Source organism: Haemorhous mexicanus, chromosome 26 (assembly GCF_027477595.1).
Source record: "Haemorhous mexicanus isolate bHaeMex1 chromosome 26, bHaeMex1.pri, whole genome shotgun sequence".
Classification (NCBI taxonomy): domain Eukaryota; kingdom Metazoa; phylum Chordata; class Aves; order Passeriformes; family Fringillidae; genus Haemorhous; species Haemorhous mexicanus.
In genome coordinates this window covers 4563181-4579623 of record NC_082366.1, presented here as the reverse complement: position 1 = coordinate 4579623, position 16443 = coordinate 4563181, and the positions used below count along the sequence as shown (strand labels likewise).

The 16443-nt window shown below is 43.5% G+C and overlaps 1 protein-coding gene across 6 annotated transcripts in view; it reads right to left on the bottom strand.

Annotated features, from left to right (window-relative positions):
* Window positions 1-3675: 3675 nt before the first annotated feature.
* Window positions 3676-16443, bottom strand: part of IKZF2 (IKAROS family zinc finger 2) — a 117599-nt gene continuing 104831 nt past the window's right edge. For all 6 annotated transcript variants that reach the window (XM_059868230.1, XM_059868233.1, XM_059868232.1 and 3 more), the window contains one exon: window positions 3676-14175. In XM_059868230.1, the coding sequence (XP_059724213.1) occupies window positions 13451-14175 (725 nt within the window). In that variant the 3' untranslated portion in view covers window positions 3676-13450. The remainder of the gene's footprint in view (window positions 14176-16443) is intronic.

The following is a 16443-nucleotide window of genomic DNA, read 5'->3' as shown; positions in this document are numbered from 1 at the left end:
ATGGTTTGGGCTACAATAGCTGTTACCAGGACAGGTACTCAGGAGGGGCTGGGCACAGGGGAGGCACAGCCAGAGGAGCTCACACAGCAGCCCTGGGCCAACACCAGCACTGGTGATGCCCTGTGAAGGCTGACCTGGAACAGAGGCCAGACAGAGCTAAAGAATAAAGCAGGGATTTATTAAAAGGCTTCCATGGATCCACCTTGGGCAGCACAAGAGCCCAGCCAGGGCTGCACCCAAGATGAACCAAAATGGGCACAAAATGGAAGACCAGTCACAGGGTCTCTCACTTTTATAAGTTTTAGTCCATTTGCATATTGTAGTTAATTGTCCAATTACAGCTTTAGCTTATGAAGTCCCATCCTTCTTGTTTTTCTCTCTTCCTTCCACCATTGTTTGTGCTCTTGGGCCTGAGATTTGGATCATTTGTCCCCAGCTGGAGAAGGAATTGTTTTGTCTCCCTGCTCTGTGAAGAGAGCTCACCATGCCCTAATACAAAGCTCAGAACTGCACACTAAAGCAGCACAGAATCTGAAAAATCTAAGAGCTAAAACCTGAGGGGTCACTGGCCCCTCTCAGAGGCAGGGGCAGATCAGCTCAGCTCCCCCAGGCTGCTCAGCCCACGCAGATCCACAGCAGCAGAGGGTCAGGCCCGTGGGTGAGGCACCCCTGGTGCCTGCCCCAGCAGCTCCTCCTCCCCAGGGCAGGAGCAGCTGGGAAGGCTTTGGAGAGCTGGAGCATCTGTGGTCCTGCAGCCTGAGGCTGCCAAAAGGCGCTCACAGCTTGTGGGAAAATACAGCTGTGTTCCAGGCATGGCTTGTGTGGAACTGGGAACAGCTTGGCATCTTCCCTCGGCTCCAGCAGCAACTGCAGAGCTGCCTGTGGTAGCTCAGCCCTGCTCCTCCACCACCCTGAGCTGAGTTCAGATGCAAACCTTTAAATTTTTATTTTTTTAAAGTTGGTTATCAAGAGACAGCCAGTGGCAGGTTATCATGGGAGATGGGTTTGAAAGGCAAGGCTGGTCAGATTTTGCAACTAACTGATAAAAACAAATGAACCACAGAAACAAAATCCTCAACTCATTTCAAAGAGGGGAAAAAAAAAAGGCTTCAAGGAAGATCTCTTTTTTTTCCCATCTTGCTGATTTCTGGGAGTGCTCTGAATTATTTTAGCAAGGAATAAAATGTCCCTGCTCCTGATAGATTGCAGTGTTCTCTGCTCAGAAGACAAATCAATATTACAGATCACAAATAAAATAGTCAGAAGGATTGAAAACAGGATTTACAACTGAATAGCTACCACACCTACATGAAAATAATAATTTACATTCCTCACCACACCCAATCAACTACACGCAGGCAGCCTGAAACAGGAAAAGTAACAAAAATAATGGGAAAGAGCAGCAAAGAGTGTCTTGACATTATTTGAACTGATATGAAAACAGGAGTTGAGGGTAGGGAAGTATTTCCTCTTGAAACTAAAAAAAAAAAAAAAAAAAAAAAAAAAAAAAAAAAAAAGTAGCACAGAAACCTTCCGAGGGTTTAGAGTTTCAGGCTTTCTTATTGTGGGAAAAAAATCCCCAAATCCCCCAAATCTATGAAAAGCATACACTTTCCATAGAGAATGGCTTCATTGAAAAGCAATTTTCTGTTAAAAATCAGTTCTGACAGGGTAGTTTCATCCAGGCTTGGATGTTGGATACCACAGGAGCATTTGCCAGGAATAAAAATAGGCCTTGAGCTCCGAAGGGCTGGGTTGCCAGCCTTTAAAGATGACTCCTTGCCTAGGGAAGAGGTTCCTGTGTCTCAGGGATGGCCAGTGACAGATCAGAAGGGATAGAGGTTCACGATTAGTGTGGGAGTCTTGAATAATCTGTTCCTATTTTAATGTGAACATGGGTGGTAACGTGGAACTACAGCGCGTGGAGGCGGGCTGCTGCGCGCGGATTAATGAGAAATAACGAGATAATATTGAGCACTTCTGGAGTCTCATTACAAGGGCTCTGTTTCTCCACTGACAGAAATCCCTGGAAAATACCATACTCTGGGACTCCAGCCCTAATCTTTGTAGCAGGAATTAACAGGAAACACAAAGGCTATTTCACAAGTATATTCCTTTGAAAAGAGCTTTCGTTCTGAGTCTAAAATTTTAGGCGACTCTGCATTTACACAGTAATCCTTTCAACTCATATTTCATTGAATCCAGAAGTCATTGTGGCTCCTGAGGTACTCTGCTGTGAAAAAACCCAAAACAAACATTTATAATTGCATGCTGGAAGTTATGACAATGTTTATATGATGCACCAAGAAGAGACAAAAATAAGCACTGAAGGGCACAAGGGTAAAGCTGGGTTTATTGAGGACTAACTACATTAGGATCGACTAAAAAGAAAGAAAAAACCAACCCAAGCATGTTCAAAGTGCAATCCAAGCAAAATTTATTTTTAGTCCCTCGATTATTGCGAGTTTCATAATGGGATTTTGAGGCCCTGCTGCTGTGTCCCATTAACAAGGGCCCTGTTATATATTCCACAGTGTCATGGTGGGAAAAGATTCATGGCAGGGCTGGGATTTGACATTTGAGAGATGGAGGAAAACCTGCTTTGATTCGCCACCTTTTAAAAACAAACTCACCCTCAGAAGAAACTCCAGTAAGTTCTTGAAAGTACAGCATAAAAATAGAAATATTAGCACTATAGAAACCAAAGCAGAAACCAAGGCTCAACCTTTATTAAGTGGGAAAATGATATTGGTTTTGGTAAAGCTGGAGAAGGGCACTGTCAGAATGCAGAGCTGGACTGGCAGATCAGAAATACAGAAAACAGAAAAAAGCTTACCTGGCTACAAGACTGATCCAGTTATCAATGTGAGGGGTGATGCTGCAGTTCAAAGATCACTGCAGGTGCAGTGATTATTTTCTTTGGTGCAGCATCATTTGATGCTGCAACAAAGAAAATAATTCAGTATTTTTAAACCTCTGGCCTCCCACAGACCAAAGGAAGACTGGGCAATGGCAGCATTGCTGACACTGATCACTGGAGTAATTTTGAAGCATTTATTGCTCTAAAGAGGAAAAGGCTGGTTTTGATACAGTGAGAGTTTCCCAGCTAAAGCCACGCAGAGGAGGGATCAGACACAGCTCCCTGTTGCCTAGGTAAGAGCTAAATGGGCGAGGTCAGCCTGCCCTGTGCTGCAGACAGGGTGATCTAAAGGGAAAGGCAATGGCACCCCATGGTGTGACTCTGCCCAGAGACAGGCACACCATCATGCTGGCCCTGAATCAAGGCCTGGAGATTTCCAAGAGCCTCTTCCTTAATAACGTGAGGCCACACACAGCCTCACCCTGAAAATGACTCAGCAGTCCTAAGGATTATAAAGTCATTGAATTTCTGCCTATGAGCTCTTCCCTGATCATCTCAGACCCTGAGAAGAGCATCAACATCTCAAATAAGTTTTGGGACAAGACCCTGAGTCCATCAAGCCAGTCATTTCTGTCCTGCAATGGCACAATGGGATTTCTGCTGCCTGCACTAAAGATCAGACTGTCCCATTAGCTGAATTTTGAGGGTTTTTTGGAAGCAAAATCAGTAATCCAGCAATCTTGTGTGAAAGGAATCAGGAAATTCTGCTCACTGAACAGAAGCATTCCTTGGAGACAATATCCATCAAACATGACTCAAAGGAAGATTAACTTTTATTCAGGTGGTATGTTAAGGAATTTCCATTCTCATGTGAATGATGAACACTTTTATTATGGGGAGAGGCTGGTTAATCTTTAACCAAGAATTTACAAGAGATTTGTAAAACAAACAACAAACAATTTATGAAGCTCCATGAGATCTTCCTTTCAGTTGGAAGAGTTTGTACTGTGAATGCCACCAGGTCGATAGCTGCCTTAGGAAAGGAAGGAAGGACAAGCTGGGCAAGGATTGCCCAACAAATCCCTACATCACCTCTGGAAGGGTGAGGAAACTCAGCCAAAAACCCATGCTGAGGGAAGGGTTCAAAGGGTTTCCAGAAAACCTTAGGGCACTAATTCATTTCACAAACGTGCCAGAGCCATTGGCAGGGGGCTGATGGCACCACTGACACAGCAGGACCCTCCTGGACACTTCTCTCACGGATGCTGAAGCTGATGGAAGGCATTTCTTTAGCTCCAAGGAATATTAAAAGCAGATCTGTGCTCACCTCCCCCCTCTCAGAACCCATGCTCAGAACCCCAACCCATCACACACTCAGTCTCTCTGGCTAATTCACAGGATTTGTGAGCAGGTTGAAATGCAATTCCTGCCAAACCACCACGTGTGCTTCCTGCTGCAAGAAAGAAACATGTATGCATACACCAACGTGTCCAGAAAGCTTGAATGGAAAACCCTTTCATGTCAGAAGTTTATTTTTATTGGTAAAATATTAAATAATATACAGAATTAAAAACTGCACTTACACTTCTGAGAAGAAATAATTCTTGGACAAATTATATGCTTGTTCCTGAGATTCCCTACATTTATTCCAGTAGCTGTGCACTCAAGACAGTACAAACCTTTATAATATAATCCTTTTCACAAAGTATTACAAAGTTTCTGCAGCTTCTTTTATTTATACACGCACACACACACGGACTCCCACTCTCACATGGCTGTACAACACTCACACAGGTACAGAGCACACACATACAGATGTGCAACCATATGTATGCATGTCTGCTAAGAAGAAAATAAAAATAACAACAAGTCCCATAGTTCAGTCTATAGCGGCAAAACTCTTTTAGCAGGGGGATACAGGTTTACATGAGGGTTGCTCACATGCACCACTGTCAAAGGGATTGTTTCTGAACTCCTTTTGTAAGAGCACCTTCCAATGAACACATAAAGAAGTGGGGCAACCCCCAGTGTCTTCACTGGCTTTTGGAGTAAACTGTGATGTCTTATTAATTTTTTTTTTTTTTTTAAATTTAAAAGATTCCTCAATTTGAGCTCAGAAGATCTATCACAGAACTAAAAATTCTTCCACCTGGGAGAAAAAAGGGGGTCATTTCCCAGCTCAGTGGCCTGGCTGTGCTCAGGAGAAGCCGTGGTCTTGTTCTTCTTCAGCTCGGACACCAGGGGCTGGGCAACCATTTTGGCAATCAAGCAGAAGGGGATACAGTCTCCTCGCCTTGGTTATGATTAAAAAGAAATCTCTTAAATACAAATTTAAAAGACAAAAGTGGCTACTGTGCATGCGCAGTAACTGCCTTTCCAAGAAGTCTCAATGGGATTTTATTCCTTTTTTTTATTACGTACCTAAATACATATTTACACAACAGCTGCTTCAGTCTACTGGGGGGTGGGAGGGATGAAAAATACACTATATATAAATACGTAGGATATGTAAAACAAGTCCCATCTAAACTTATATAAGACAAGGACAACTCTAAAGAAGCTTTTCTGGTCTCTCAGGTAGATAAAAGACATGAGTCCTGTAATTCTTACGCAGGCAAATCTCTCCCTAGAGTAAAGGGGGGCAGTTTTGCCCTAGCTAAGAGATTAAACCTAATCCAAAATCCATCCTCAAAGTCAACAGGAGTCTCCACTGAGTGGGTTTTGGATCAGACCAAAAGATCTTTTTATTTTTTGTCGTTTTTAATAAACATCAATATTAAGTGCTTTTCTTAAAAAAGCTGCAATTAGAAAAGAAGAGGGAGGAAGAGTCAAGGACAGGTGTGTCCTTAATTCTGGATGTGGATGTGTTTCAATGCCAACAACGAGCAGGAGGTAAATTATGGGCTTTAGCCTTAATTTACAGTTTCTCATCTTTTGTCAGTCGCAATCAGTTTCCTTGAACCATATCTTTAAATGCATTCAGGGCAGAGCATTTTGTTTCACTGATTTGTGTGGACTGAGGAAGGAACACAGAAACCACTGTCCATTCATAAGATGTCAGGGTAAGTATTGCACTTGAACAGAAAAACAACCCAAATGTTGGCGATTTTTGTTTTGAGAATTAATACAAGCAAATCATCCACGTCTGCAATGATCATGTTTAGAAAGCAGGATCCAAGAATGAAGCATAAGAAGCAAATTTGGGGTTGGTAACCCCCACCCTGGAATATAACAGTAGTAAAACTTTTTTTTAAAGCATTTTCTTCCAACAGGAAAAAAAAAAATTATATGACTTTTTTTTTTTTTTAACTTTACAATTTTAAATCTTTCTAAACATTTGCATTAAAAGTTTCCAGTTTCTCATAAAAAGATATATATTTTAGGAAAAAAAAAACCAAAACAAAACAGAAAATAAAACCAACTAAAAAGGAAGGCAAATATACAGTATTATAATTACATCACTGTAGAGTCATCTCAAAGGTACCCTAGATCTTTAAAGTGTTACAAAGAGTATGTACCTTATTTTTTTTCTGAAATCGACTTTTTTTTCTTTTTTCTGTTTTTAATAAAAAACTACACTTGAGTACAAAAATATGTAAACAGACTGTACAGCCAATGAACAAAAAAAAAACCCAAAAACCACCCCCCATACCCCTAGACAGCCCAAAGCTACAGGAGATAAGAGCAGGCCCAGACTTAAAGCTCCAAGAAGGAAAAGGGGGAAAGAGAAAAGCACAGAAAGCCAGAGGAGACTGCTACATGGTGAGGAAGTGAACGTGTTCAAGCTCTGAGGACACTTGACAATTTGTCAAATAATTGATCACAGTTTCAGAATCTGAATGACTACAAAAACTACCCAAAAAAAAGTCCTTCCCTTGTTACAGTGTGTTCAGGAACCAACACCCATTTCCAGTGAGCAAAGTCAAATCCCAGTAAGTGCATAGTAGGGACTCAGTGACCTCCACCCCTGCAAGAAGCTTTTCTCACTTGCTGTCACTTGAGGTAAAACTAAATGGCCCAATTTACTGAAACTGGCCCAGTTGTGCCTGGAAGGAGAGCTGGGATGGGAGGTTCCCATCCTTTATCCAGCCTGGGGACCCAGACAGAGGCTGGGGGTACCCAGGTACCACCAAGGGCCAGGGATTAAGGCTGCTACACGGAATAAGGGAGCCAGGCCTGCCCAGAGCTGCTGTGCTGCACCCTGATCCCACAGGGGGTGGCAGTGATCAGACACACAGCCAGCTGCAGAGCTCCTGTGCATGGCCAGAGCCAGCCAGAGGGATGGCACGAGGCTGATGGTGCTCAGATGTTTTCCTGGGCTGCAGTGCAGTCACCTAAACCAACACCTGCTATGGGAAGGAAGTGCTGGCCCCAGCTTTGGCCAGGCTGCTCCCTTTCTCCCAACAGGCTCCTCATGGTACCAGCCCCTCTCAAGACATGATCTGATTAACTTCATTGTCATTCACTCTGTTGAAATACTTCACCTAGTACTGCTAGTCAAAATATCAGTTTTTTTGTGATTTTTTTTTTCCCAACAGTAAAAAAATATTAGTTTTACTACAACTGTGCAGGTTTCTGTTGAAATGGTTGCTTCTGTCCACTGATTAATTAGGCCCCAAGATGAAAAGGAGAAGTTTGTACAGGAGATAGCATGGGAAGTTATCTTCAAAGATGAGGACCCAAGTGTGCACACAGATAACCACCTTTCCAAAAGCTGGAAATGAACAGGAACCAGGAATCTGCACAATCAACTGGGAAGGTAGGTGAATTAAACAGAGACTGGTTTTACTGTTTCCTTGGCCTGTTAAGCATGCAGCACAGCAAAGCCTGAGCCCAGCCCTCCTCCTGACTGTCCTCTGCACATTTCAGAGCTGGGTAGGAGAAGGACACAAGGAGGTCAAATTAGAAACCAACCTGGAAAGCAGTGATGTTCTCCTTTGCTTACATCTCAGAACACATCAGTGGGATAAAAGGAAATCTATTCACTCTGAAGCAAATTCTAGCTCTTCTCTACCTAGCTGCTCCCCTCAGCACCCCTCTCTGGCTGCCAAGGAGGTGGCTCTGGGCTGCTGCTGGGCTCAGGCTCTGCCCAAAGCCTGCTGGCTCAGCCACCTTGCCCACGGTGGCCCTGCTGCCTTGGCTATGCTGGCACACTCAGCCCTGCAGCCCTGCAGGGGGAACAACTGCACCTGAAAGCAGGCCACCAACCCCTGGGGAAGTCCCAGAACTGGCTCTGTGCTCGTCACAGCAGTGCTCCAGCTCGTGAGCCCCCTGAATGCCTCCTGCTGATGAGCTTCTCTGGTCTCTGAGCCAATTCCTGGGCTGGCAGCAGCATGACAGCTGAACTTGCAAACCACTTCCAAAGGACTGGCCACATTTGTTTTTCCAGGCTGAAGCAAGAAGCAAGTGCTTTAAAGCCTGCTCCCAGTCCTAGGTGGGAACTCTAAAGCAGAGCAAATTCCACTTCCAAGGGTGCTTTACTTAAAGCACTGAGAGGGAGGAAATAGGAGAAGCTTCCCTGGCTCTGTGGGGCACGGTGCAGCTGGGGGCTCCCACAGCAAGTCCTGGCATTGTGCTGGGGATGCTGTGCTCCCCGGGACCAGCTGCAGACCAGCTCTGGCTGGATAGCTGGAATGTACTTGGCTGGGGGAATTTTCAGCCCTTCCCACTCCTAAAAGCTGTCTGACTCCAGGAAATCTCACAGCAAAGCACTGACCAGGGTCCCCTCTCTGGGTCGAGCTGCCAAGGAGGGTGCAGAGCAGGAGGAGGGATGTTTCCTTTGGGTTGGTTTTTGTTGTGCATTCTGAAAGGGTCTGGTAGGATATCACAGACGACATCAGGATCTCCCAAAATGCATTTGGAAAAGGCACATATACAATAAAGCATACCTCTAACTACACAATACCATATATATATATATATATATATATATAAATGTACTTTCTCAAGCTCTCCAGCTGCCCCAGACCACAGGCCATCCACTTTTGTTTTTAAATGCTATTAAGCATGTGAATTACTAGCAGAAAAGCCAATTCATCACCCTTTTCCTAAAACCCCACACTGACTTTAGGTGACTCTGGCAGCCTCCCTCACTGCATTAAAAAGCACAGCAAGGGTTAAGGAAAGGAATTTATCCAGTGAAGGAACTGCATTACTGTAGCTCCTGCCCTTGGCTGAAATAAGCACCTTTGCTGCAGTTATCTCCAAAGTTTCTCTCTGGAGGAAGGAGTGTCTGTTGGCTGGCTTCTTTCAAATCAGAACAAGCTAGCCCAGGGCCTGGGCAACAGTAATAATGCCCCATGAAAGCCCAGTTTTGAAGGGTTGGGATTCATTACTGACCTCCTGCCTGCCAGCACAAATTTAGGGAAGCCCTTGTAAACAGAAAGAAATTTGCAAACTCTGACAATTGAGAATTTCTTCACCTTGCAGTAAACATACTTCAGGTCCTCATGGCTACTTTGTGAGCTGGGTATTAACATTGTAGAAACCAGTACCACTAAAAATCAGGCCCATTAAGCCATTTAAAATCTTCCTCTCTGTTGCAGACCACTACAGGGTAATGCCTAGACACCTTTCACATCACATCATGGATGAAAACACTTTTTAAGGAGAATAAAATGATTTTAATCCCATAAGTTACTAAGTAAAGAGCAGGCTTTACTGAAAAATGCAATATATTTTGATGTGCACTCCTAACTGATTACAAAGAGAGGTGGCTGTAAAATTAATCAGTCATAACTGCAGATATATAGATAATGCCCTTTGCTCCAAGGATATGGATCACACCAAGAGCAGAATAAGCAGTCACACTTCTCTTTAAATTAATAGGTTTGTAATCCTCTGAACTGAGTCAGAATATTGCCATTTTTGATGTAAAAGAAGCAAAAGGGTTTACTGGCAGAGAAGTGCCCAGATTTTATTTTTTTTTTTAATGAAAATGGGGAATGCTCACAGGAAGTCAACTCTAAATTTGCAAATGTATGTTTCTAACCGGAAACCCAATTCCAAGAATTTCAAAAGAGTCCAATAAAAATCAGCCAGATTTGATTTCCAGCACCAAATACTCAGAACAAACGGATTTAGAGGCCAAGGATTAGCTACTGAAATTCCTAGTATACTATGAATGACTAATGAACTTGATGAAACTCAAGAGCTTTTCTTAGAAATCCAATTCTTGCAGAGAGCAAGCAAGAAAAAACACCCAAAGAAATCTCTGCTGCCCCATTTTGCTCACTTCTGTGAAGGAACAAACTGCATTACATAAAGCTCTCCAATAATTTTCAGTAGGAATTGAACTCTAAAGTACATATTAATTCAAAATCTTGTTCAAAATTTGAACTAGAATTTAATCTTTCTTCTTTTCCTAACTCTGGGATAAAAGTCTCCAGTGAATGTTTACAAAAGGACATGGATAATAAAAAACCAAGGTGACCCCTCAAGTTTCTTCCTCTCCAAAAAATGTAGTTTCTCTACGATTATCCCTCAGTGCCTGTGACACCAGGACATACAGACCTCACCTGCTACCATTAGATCAAGAAGCTGCACTTAACTGAAGCCAGGTCCAAAATCAGTGGGCCTCCCATGTGGTCCTTCAAACACTCACAGAGCACACCTTGCTGGAGGTAGCAGTGAGTCATCAGTGAGCCAAGGGCACACCAAGGAGCTGCAGATGGAATTGCAGCCAACTGATCTGTGCATACACAAGAGATTCTCGACCTTTCCCGTATTCTGGTGCTTTCCCAAACAAAGGCAGACATTTTAAACATTTCTTCCCTAGTGCTAGCTATTCCAAGAAACCACAGCCCAATGTTCTTTCTCTGACCACAGAGGGGAGAACGGAGTGTTCCCCCGGAGACTGAAAGGATTTGCCGGCAACCTTTCTCTCCAGCTTGGGCACGTGTTTTTCTGGAGGTCCAAGAAAGCCCAGCAACCCTCAAGGCCCAAGAACCTTTCCCCTTCCACCTTGTTCTTAAATGACCTTCCCTGCCTCAGCAAATCACCACCACTTTTTTCTTTTCTCCAGGCACACCCTGACACGAAGCATGGCCAGCTGCCTCCTAAGCCCACCTCCCTCACTGCAGAGAATCAGGCACACAGAATAAAAGTGATGCCCTCCAGCATCTCCCTGCTTTTCTCCTGCACAAACTCTTTGGCTGCACCAGGCACAAGACAATGAGAATGGTTCAGAGGATGGCACTGGTTCATTTGCCCCAGTTGCCTCTACATTAGGGTGAAGAAAGAAGGAGGGGGAGGAACCCAACGACATTAAGAACAATGTTGGGAATAGATCTTTAAATCTGTCTCTCCAAAGCCTGCATATTCCCAGCCTTGATAGGTCTCACATTACACAAGATGACATTTCTCTCCATATTGTATTATAATTAATAGGCTACTGCAAGACTTTACCAGCTCCTACTTAATAGCATTGCAGTGCTGGGAAGCAGTCATCAGGTAATCTGGCCATGATCTACTGTATTCTTTCTAAACACAGGTTCTAGCTGCCAAGAATGTCACCATAAAAAGATTTCAATCAATACCTTTCAGCTCCTACTTTCAAATGCTCCAGGTCTAGGGAAGAGAAGAAGAAAAAAAAACCCAGTACCCTCAAAACGAACAGCAAACTGGCATATGCATCAAGTGCACAGATTGGAGGGAGCAGATGGGAATTCATTCTGGCCTGATCTTGCTCTCTCTTTTATACTTTAGTAACTTTATCCTTTGGAAAAGGTCTCCCCAGGCGCATGGAGACCGTGTGTGCGGAGGGGGTTAAACCCATCCAGATCTTTCCATTCTCAAGCTGTGCTCTTGTTGCCAAACAACAACATTTCAATTGTGATTGGTACAAACAGTTGGGTTTCAATGGCAATCTGTCCTGTAGGTTTAAGCCCAGTTTTTACTGATGCAACTTGCCGGGTGGTTGCTGGCTTTGTTATTTACTGAGAGAGAAAGAAAGGAAACAAAACAGATCAGTGGACTTGTTTTCTTGTCCAGTCTGTAGCTCAAGGACTCTCTCTGGAGTGTGCTTCTCCATTGGCTTTCTCTACAGGGAAATTATTAAATTATGGAAAAAAAATGAGATCTTTAAGTCCAAATCAATACACAGCACCTACATCTCCACTTATCCCTTTCTGAAGAAGCAGGGAAGATCATTTGGGACCTGTTGGTTTGCTGGGCTTCTGTGCTCACCAGGAGCAAAGCCTATCCAGCAAAACCTGCTAATACTTTCACCCCTAAATCCAGCAGGACTGATGATGTACAAACAAAAGGAAGTCAGTGGTTCAGCAAATTAGGAAGTAAGAAGTCAAGAAGAGAAAGAACAGTCAAGGTTGGGATCCTGATGTGGCTGAAATAGTTGGGGCAGTTGCATTAAATTCAATGGAGCCAAGAGGATTAATGCTGGCCAAGGATCTGGCTCCTAATGCTCTCCCAGCTGCAAGTCTTAGTTTAGGCTGTTGCCAAGAGGTTAACACTGTGATAGTAGAATGAGAAAGTATTTACATCATTATGTATCTATTTATACCTATATTTAAAGAACACTTTTAGTGTTCTTTAGCTACTAGTACCTTTTGCCATTTTTAAATCCATAATTTTAACCCAAAAGTATTTCTGAAGAGCAGCAGAACCTCTTGAGTAAACTACAGACTCTCACCCACTCCTAGGCCACTTACTGCCCTAGAAGCAAGTTTAAATGTTATTTCTAAATGTTCTTTCTTAAAACTTAGGGTGCAACTAAAGAAATAAGGCTCCCAAGGGTCTCTAAGAAGCCAGTGAGACAACACACAGGCATGGAGTAACAGAATATCAACAGTTCTAAAAAAAGGTGCTTCATAAGTTAAGGAAAAATAAAAACACAAAGCCTCAAACTTACCACAGAAGGCCCTCAGACTTATGAAACTAAACTGCCATAAGGTGGTACAGTGTTAAGACATACATTTCTTTTTTTTCTTTTTTTCATTTATTTACATTCTAGAGGGGCAATACACACTGAACCCAGGAAAACAGCTCACCCTTGAAAGTAATTTTGAGAGGAATATTGACTTTGATTCATGCTCCTAACTCCCTACCAGTTTTGCTTTAAAAATAATTGTTCATTCTGCAGAACAAAGTTCCCCCCCTTTCCTCCAGCCACCGTATCTTCACATTAGAAAAAGGCTCTCCTCTGAAATGTTTCTACCTATTCCTCTGAAATTCCAAATGAGTGGCATCTTGTTGGGACTTGAAAGCACCTGGCATGGTTGAGCGACATCCCAAAAGAGGACACGGTGTACAACTGACTGAGACACACACGGACTGCCTTCCAACTCCCACAGCAAGCAAGGCGGCTCACTCCCCAAAAACTGATTGCCACAACAAACCCCTGCTTTATCCATTCCCTTCCTTCTCTCCATTCTTAAGCTGGGCAGAGCAAATGAGGTTGGGTCCACAAAAAATAAGGTTAATAATAATAATTAAACAACAGCAACAACAACAACAACAGCAACAACAACAAAATAGGCGTCTCAATGTCTGAGGAAAAGTGGGATTGTAAGTGCAGTATTTCTTCATGTGCAGTTCTTGTACTTCATAGGAGTCCCCTTTGGATGAGAAGGCCTAGCGGAATGTGTGCTCCCCCCGGACTATGTGTGACGAGAACTCGTAGCGGTCCTGGCTCCGGTAGCCACAGATGTTGCACTCCAGCGGGTCCCGGTAGCCGTGGCAGCCCATGTGGATGGTGTACATGACATGGTCCAGGAAGAGGACGCGACAGTGCTCGCACTTGAAAGCCCTAATCTGCTCCCCTTCTCCGTTGATCACCTTGTACATATCCTTTAAAGAGCCCTTAGAAGCTTTTGTGACATCCAAAGGCTTGGCCTCCTCCTTCACATAAGCCGGGTTTGGCTTGATCTTGGGGGTTAAGGCAGCGTTTCCTGGGTAGGACTGGCGGTCGTCGTGGCTGCTGTCTGAGTCAGTAGAATCCAGGCAGCTATTGCTGGGGGAGCCCTCTCTATCCTGGATTCGACTCTTTGGTCTGATGAGGGAGATGGGGCCATCCATGTTGTTCTCGTGGCTGTCGGCCGTTTCCCTGCTGATGGGCCTCTCTATCCTGCTGGGATGATAGACCTGAGCGTAAGCTGAGCTGATGACCGGGGCCACCTCTGCGATTGTGCTCGGTGTGTGCTGCATCAGGGGGTGAAGTGCCTCAGCTCCAAGGTAGGTGATTGCATTGGTGATGGCTTGGTCCATCATGTGAGACTGCATCAGCTCAGCCTCCTTGTCATAGCTTAGGTTCATATCAAAGGGGATATCTGGATAGCCAAATCTCATGAACTTTTCACCTAAGAGATAAAAGCAAATCCATGAGCAAAATCAACACCATCACTGCAATGTTTCACTGCAAAAGGACAGAAACCTCCTGACTTGGGGTGAAATTATTCCAGGGTCTAAATTTAACCTCCTTCAATTTATTACTGACCTCCTAGAAAGTTCCTATCCTAAAATGGGTAAAACAATAACCTCACCATAAGCTTTCTTCTTTTTCTTTTTTTAATTCATTCCAGGTGAAACATGTGGCTGCAGCAACTTCCAGAGCAATTCCAAATCTTCAACTGAGTCTGACTGTGCCCACCCTTCAAGTTAGGAAATACAAGTTAACTGGATTGAAATACTGAGGCCACTGAAGCTCTGTTCCAGAGGATGCCATTAGTTCTGGTAACCATTACTCTGGTGACCAGAGTCTATCACTGAAGTTCTAACAGAATATACCATCAGATATACTGTCCCCAAAATTCAAGGAACATGTGGCCCACAATCTGAGGTGCCTCACACCTACCTAACAACAGGGCTGAACAGTGAGAAACCCAAACAACAGGTACAAGGGGCTTGTTATGGTGGCACCTTTAGAGCCACAAGATGTAAATCCTTTAACCAGCAGAAAAAAACCCCAACATTAAATGAGAGCATGTGGCCAAGAATGAAGCCATTTACAGGAACAGTGGAGGCTGACCTTTGCAGTTTTCCTCCCTCAAAAAAAAAAAACAACAAAAAAACCCCCAAACAAACAAAAAAAAAAACTCCATCATTTTTGGACTGAGAAATAAAAAACCAACACACACACACACTGCTCCCTTCCCAGTGTCTAATTAGGTAAAAACAAATAGAGAAACCAGGTGTATAGCTTTGTTTCACTTGCTAAAAGACAAAAGCACCTTTCACTGACACAGGATAAATTTATACCTAATGAGGCTGAAGCTGGCTGGCTCATCACTGTGAATCCTCACTCACATCCTTGTAAGCTTTTAACATCAATGGTGTGACAGATGTGCAAAACCAGAACCACATGCTGGTACACTATGGCAGTCACAGGGCACCATGTTACACATCACAGCTCTCCTTGGAGGGGAACAGATTGACCACTGCTTACACCAGGGCTCAGCTCAGCAGCACTGCTCTTTCAGGGATGGCTTTGCAGAGTCAGGACAGGCAAAGCTCATGGAATAACTTCTTTTTAAACAGGAAACGTTTTATGTATATAATACAAGATGCACATGCTCCTATGTGTTCACACATGCAATTAGCTGGTTGTTGACAGCTAACTTTTAAAGCTGATTTTATGAAGTCTGATAAATAATTTTGGTTGGTTTTCATTGTCTTTGTTACTTCACTTCCTTGGTACATAAAAGCAGACTTTTTTCCAGTAGTGTAAGTTAATATATTCAAGAAGTCACTACTTACAAGTGGTTTGGCTACTCAAGAATTAAATTACTCAAGAAGCTTCTTCTATCACCTTTTGCCAAAATTGCTTGGAACACAATGTGTATAAACCACTATAAGAAACAGAACTGTAATCCCAAATCTCTTCCAAATTGCATTAGTACATTTCAACACATCTATCACTCAGCATTTTATTTTTGACTATAATAATTCATTCCACTTAGCATGACTTATTCTAAAAGTGATGCACAGAGAAGAACCATGATGTCCTTAGAGATGATGATGCATCACTTCTGCTGGGGAACTTAGCCCTGGTTATCAAGGTAATTAAATGTAAGTCTAAAGTGAAGCAGAGGACTATTCCTCCTCTGTTCAGCAATACTGTTCACATGGCTGGACCCACAGCACACAGGTGTACTCAGTGATGGTCCTGGTAATCTGACACGACTTGTGGATGGTTCTTGCCATCAAACATCCTCCTTGCAGTGCTTTGCTGTGGTCTGGCAGCCTGTGATGGCTGTGCTGCCACAGACAGGATGGACAGCTCTGCAACTGGATGTGGCTCCAGCCTCCCATCAAACAGTGCAGCTCTTCCCAGCTGGGGCCAAAGGGGGACTGGAGCTCAGCTCAAGGAGTCAAGTGTGAATGGTGGCAACTGGTGCCAGTCACCTGCTCTGGCCTCCTGTGTCATTCTTGTGTTTGGGTAAAGAAGTGGATCTGGTGAGGGTCTGATCCAGCTGCCAAACACACTGTCAGTCCTTTGTAGGCTTTACAGATCAAGAAATATTACCCATCCTTTATGGGCTACTTGCATAAATGATGCAAACCTTATTTTGATTCCTTTCATCATCCATGTTTAGTTACTCCAGCACAGACAGCAAAGAAAGCTGTAA